This window comes from Halyomorpha halys, unplaced genomic scaffold, assembly GCF_000696795.3.
Source record: "Halyomorpha halys isolate HHAL.00 unplaced genomic scaffold, Hhal_1.1 Scaffold971.1, whole genome shotgun sequence".
NCBI lineage: Eukaryota > Metazoa > Arthropoda > Insecta > Hemiptera > Pentatomidae > Halyomorpha > Halyomorpha halys.
This window is the reverse complement of record NW_027108333.1, coordinates 12,916-18,825: the sequence shown is the minus strand read 5'-3', so window position 1 is coordinate 18,825 and position 5,910 is coordinate 12,916. Positions and strand designations below refer to the sequence as shown.

General features: G+C 30.2%; 1 protein-coding gene across 2 annotated transcripts in view; it reads right to left on the bottom strand.

The window, feature by feature from the left end:
* Window positions 1-1,821: 1,821 nt before the first annotated feature.
* LOC106687492 (sodium channel protein Nach) overlaps window positions 1,822-5,910 on the bottom strand; it is a 14,407-nt gene continuing 10,318 nt past the window's right edge. For both annotated transcript variants that reach the window (XM_067046671.1, XM_067046672.1), the window contains exons 6-9: window positions 5,362-5,415; window positions 5,178-5,289; window positions 3,592-3,683; window positions 1,822-2,134 (exon numbers count right to left, since the gene is read on the bottom strand). In XM_067046671.1, the coding sequence (XP_066902772.1) occupies window positions 2,007-2,134; window positions 3,592-3,683; window positions 5,178-5,289; window positions 5,362-5,415 (386 nt within the window). In that variant the 3' untranslated portion in view covers window positions 1,822-2,006. The remainder of the gene's footprint in view (window positions 2,135-3,591; window positions 3,684-5,177; window positions 5,290-5,361; window positions 5,416-5,910) is intronic.

Genomic DNA, 5,910 nt, shown 5'->3' with positions numbered 1-5,910 from the left:
ATATATACTTATGCTGTGCCAAGGTAAAGACAAAGAAAAGTGTAACCTACTAAAAGTAAAAATAAATCTTTTTCGATTCTTAATTCTATAAATTGTATACAATAAAATATGAAGAACTTCTAATATAAAATTAACAAAAACAAAACAGAATTTCCTTTCTAAAATAAAAACAAAAACAACATCGCCAAAACCTTTCTATTTACATACATCTCACTGGTTTCGTGAAGGGATTTGAGAGTTATAGTTGACTTTAATTTTTCCGTCAGTTGTACTGGGTGAACGATCTAAGAATTTTATACAACTATTATCTAAAATGGATTTAATCGATTTTTTTTGTAGGTTCTGGAGGTTCATGTCATTTAATGGTAAGTTAGCTGATTTACGAATCACTGTTTACCTGAAAATAAAAATTTCCTTTACTTACATTTCCAATGGATGCCTCTTCCTTGCTGCAATATGATTTAATCCATGAGCTGAAGCCGTTCTCAATACGAGGAGAAGGAACTCGAAAGCTCCAAGAGCTATTTGATTTGTTAAGCTTTTGTTAATTCGTTTAGGTGGACGGTTCTGGACCCTACCTGGCTCCATTACGTCGAAATATTATTTCCATATTCTGTGAAGCAAAATAGAAAAAAATGCGCACTAATGAGAAAAAAATCACTTGTTATCACGTGAATAGGAAATGGCTGGCTATCGGGAGTCCAGATCTATGCTCATGGTATTTTCTATTCAGTACCATACAAGTATTCAAAAACGATTTTTTTTATTGTTATTGTGGTAATAGTTAGCATTTTCTTTTAAATAACACCTTTATCACTTTCTGTTACACAATTCTGGTAGATTCAGTCGGTACAGCTTTTCTCTTTTATAGTATGAAATTAACCTTAGATGGGAATGAGACATTTATTATATTATAGCATTTACTATAACAGAAATGCACTAAAGACTTGAGTTCTTTACCAAAACTATATTTTTCAATGGTATCAGAAGCTTGCTAAAATAAAAAAACCTCTTTCTGGCCTATTAACTAAATCATATTCACGCCTTTGTTAGATTTATTTTCATGAAAACTTTATTAACATTGCTTTTTTTTTATTATTATTTATTTTTTTATGGGAGAGTTATTTAGAGGTGACTAACCTATTCTGACTTTGTTGGAGAGTCAAGTTTTTCATATGGTGGCACTGCTAAGAAATGAAAAAAGTCCACCCTCTGGCCAGATTCGAAACGGTTGTAACAGTTAACATTGTTGTAATAGTTAATACGAATGAAGAGTTGAATTCAGGAGGGTGAAGCTTTAAGTCTTATTTTTTTTAACAAGTAAGCCACTTCCATCCCACGTTTGTATTTTACCCTGTGTAACATCAACACATCCGTTTAAGGAATACATTTTAAAATTTTTACTTTCTGATAAAATTAAACGTAAAAAAATAGGTTTGAGATATTTTAACTTAACGCATATTGCGTTGCTTATCATACGAAACGGAATAAAATGACACCTAACCCATGTCTCAAGCTAAATTAGGGAATCTTCTACAGGAATTCCAAATTTTTTTTTGCCCACTTATAAAGACTTTAGAGCTCTGTCATTCAAAAAAAGAGTGGATATATCTAAAAAAAATTCACGCTTTTCCAAGTCTATACCTATACAACAACTGTAAAAAAATTGAAGAAAAACTAAAGGTAAGGTTCAAAAGTGTTCTGAGTGAACAATGACCCTGGTGCATTGTTTCTGTAATGGTAGAAATATGAAAAAATAGAAAATTATAAAAACAAATTTTTATTTTTATTAGTACACTACATGATTCGTAAAATGTAATAACAACGCAACTACACAAGGAATATGGCAAGTAACATTCAAAATAAATTAAAAATTAATTTTAAGAATAGTGGGTACAAAATGTATGAGAAATAAATATTATCATTAATAAAACTAACAATTTTATTTTTGAGATTTAGGATATATAAATACGAAAATTCAAATGTGTAAGAAAAAATATAATAAATCAATTGGTTCCTAATTTCATTCCTCTTCTCAAGAATAATATAAGCCTAATGGTGAAGAAGTAAAATATCTCAGCAAAACTTAGCAGGCTGCAGCCCAAGAATAAACCAGCTGATCCTCCAATAGATACTGTTGAATAGAATATTTAACAAAATAAATTAATTAATAAATCTCAATCAATGTTCCTTAAATTGTTTTTATTACAACATAGTTCTTGTATCGATAACGTTTCGTGGTTCTACTCCGTATTCACGAAGTTCACTACAATATGTCTTAATACATTAAAATTTAAAAATATATATAAATTAAATTATCACAGTTATTAGGTTACAAATTTCTTGAGACTAATTTTTTTAATATTTACTTCATTAATATATTTATCTATTCTCTCGTTGAACTCTATTCATTGTGACTTCCATTTGTCAAAATCCATCCTTATTATTTCGTCATTAACTAATAGAGAGAAAAACTTTATTCACAAAAAACAAAGTATTGTTGCCTACATGTATTATATAGCATATTTATACCTACAATTTTTTAATTCTTATAGTAATAGAAGATATGATTTTATTTTGTTATATCATTTTTGTTCTTTTATTTTTAAATTTTTTTAAATTAGAGTGCTACCAATGGATAGTTTCTTTACACACCTGTAACAGTCCATTTTTACTGAGATCAAATTTACTAAATGTATTATAATGTACAGTTGTAAATTAAAAAAAATTAAAATTTGTACCGCTACAACCTTCTTTACAAAGTACTAAACCCCTGACGGTTGTGCAAGGAGGTGATTTGGTCATAATCACGCTCGACCACCAGATTTTACCCAATTAAGGGTACCCAATTTAAGAGGCTGGGTGGACCCTAGGAGGGCTTCAGAACCCACAGGAGTTGACTCACGGCTACAGTGTAACAGAAAACAATTTTCTGCCTAGCCGGAATTCGAACTCGGATCATTAGAGTTAATAGCCACGCGCTTAATCCCGTGGCTTACAGTTGTAAATAACAATAAATACATTTTTTTTTTCTTTCTATATTCTCATTTTTATTTATCCTTTTTTCCTTATTGTTCTTCATTTTTGTTTACATTATTCTATATCTATATATCTAGTTATATTCTCTAACATAATCCAAAGGTTTCCTTAAAATAATGAACTGATGAAAATTTCTTCCTCTTCAGCAAAAATATTTGACATCTGTAAATATCATTGTCTACATTTCAAATCTCAGTTTTCACACATAATTAATATAAAAGTAGAATTACTATTTTATTTTGTATAATTTATTGTTACTCTCCTGTTAATAACGACCAATTTTACAAAATTAAATGTAAATAACTTCTTGTATTTGTAATTAGTTTATATCGAAAATTTCAATGTTGAGGAGTCTAAGAAGGTGTTAAAGGTTTTCATTGCCTATATCAATAATAGACAGTAGACCTGGTTCTTATATCTGTGATAAGTGACATTAGTGAATTTCTTACTAATATTTAAGCTAGTTTTCAAAGTTTCGACACGCTCAGATATGAAAATGTGTTGATACTTATCATCATTTAAGTAATTAAATGATACTAAAATAATTATTACCTAAAAGATCTGTTTGCCCGAACAAAACTTCCCTTTTCAGTCTGAAACGAGGGTATTTGATAAGGCCAAGTTTCAAATTCGTACCTAATGTCCTGGAAAAAAATTGTTGGTTTTAATTGAAAATATATATATGTAATTTTTAATTCGAACAGAAAATTTATTTAATGGAACAAAAGTCCTCTCACTCACAAAAATAAAATAAAGCAAATATAATTGAATTAATTACCTACAAACGATTTGATTTAGTCCGTTCATTTATTTTAAGTTTTAGTTTTAGTTCTTATTATTTTTTATTGTCTTACCTTTATGTTTTACAAGTTCTAAAGTATTCCAATGGATATACATTGGATTGAATTTCTTAAAAATTACACTTAAAAATCAATGATGTTCGTGATTTAAGAGGTATTGGAAAATACAAAATCAATTGAATAGGGTTTAAAACCTCATTTAAAAAGTGTAAACAGTGGCATATTTTGATCTTTTTTTTGGTTTTGGTTAACTTAACAGTTTTTCGTATGTTGAGGTCAAAGAGGTAAAACAGGTCCATAAAAATTAATGTTTTATACCTTTTTTTATCATAAAAATTTTTTGGATTGATTGGAGAGATATTTTCAGGAATTACTGAATGTAAGTAGGAATGGCAGTGGTTCGGGTGAACAGCGGAGGAAGTGATGAACACCATTAGTTACCGGAAAATCATCAAGTTCAAGGTACTGAAGAGATATCTTCGGCTTATCTTAAGGTCGGAGGATAAGTAGTAATTACGCAGATGTATACAATGAAAAAGGATATCTGGACTTGGTAAAGTATGCCCAAAGACTAGAGCAAAGCTAAAAGAGAATAGCATGATGAACTATCGCGAAAGAGTGCTACTATCGATGGTGTGGCATTACAGTTGAACTGAGGTTGGTAAGAAATGCTGATAGGATTACTGAGGATAACCAGTGTGGATAAGGACCAAATAAGTTCCACATAGTATTTAATTTTCTCACAAAGACAACAAACTATTAGAAAAGAGACCCGAGTGCATCGATATCCAGCTCAGAAGAAAGGAAAAAGATGGCTATGGATACCAGGTCTCCTGACGTCCCTCCTAAGTTGGAGAAATTAGATATGATCTATCAAACGAGTATAAGGTGAAAGGTGGACTACAAATAGGTGATCACTGCTCGAATTCAATCTGGTTTTTGAAAAAGCAATTTCAATTGACCTCGGAGACGGTTTAAGCGCAGTTACTTTATTATGATTTTGGTATTAATGTGATCAATTTCATCACTCTTACCTATTGCCCAAGTCTCTGGCAGAGAGCAATATTGATTAGTGAATAAAATAAAAATTAATTTGGAAAAATAAACAAACAAAAATAAATTAAGTGGAAGGCGGCTGGGATTGAGAGCAGGCGAAATATAGACATGAATAATTATCAATTTTAAGTGAGCCAAAGGTACAAACTAGGGCTACAGCGAGTGCTATTTAGTTAGTAATTTAAATTGAAAATCATTATAGATTCAAACAATACACATCAGCAATATTGTTCCTAAGATGTTGGCATATATGATTCAGATTCAAATTATATCTCATCTCACCATTTCATTGTGTTATCGGTATCAATGAAGTAATTGACATCATGGCAAAGAGGAAGGCAAGGGCATTGCAATCTTTTCCCAGTTGCAGGGTCCAAAAGTTTAGTTAAACGTTCTGAAAAAATGCAATAATTTGTACGATAATACTAAACATCCATAGTTTTTTTTAAATATATCATTAGTTTACCTGTATGTTTTTGTAAGCATTGCATGCCTTTGAATCCACAGACTGGGTATTGTCCTGAGGCAAATAAAACGAAATGATTTGTGAATGTCCGATTGAGATCATAAAATTGAGACATTTACTATTCTATAAAGTAGTTGCAGTAGATAATACAGTGATTATTAATTCAATTACCTTAATCAGTTAAGAAATTGTTTTTAAATTCATTGCTATGAAATATTTATGACTGAATAAATATGAGTTGATGTTTTGCCATAAATGTGGCTATTACTTTTAGATCACATACATAGGTTAGGTAACAATCGTATATAATATGTTAAGGACATACACATGTCTTGTTATGTGATATTGCACTCGAAGGTTACAAGTTTTATTTACCCTATCGACAAACCTAAGTTATCTTAAAATTGTTGTAGCCTTTATGATGTGTACAGGTCTTACAATAAACTAATGGCAAATGGTTGTTGTGGCTCAGCTGAGTATATGCATTTGGGGAGACCAGGGTATGTTAGCCCAACGGATTTAGTTTTCCTAACAACTTTTTTTTTTTTT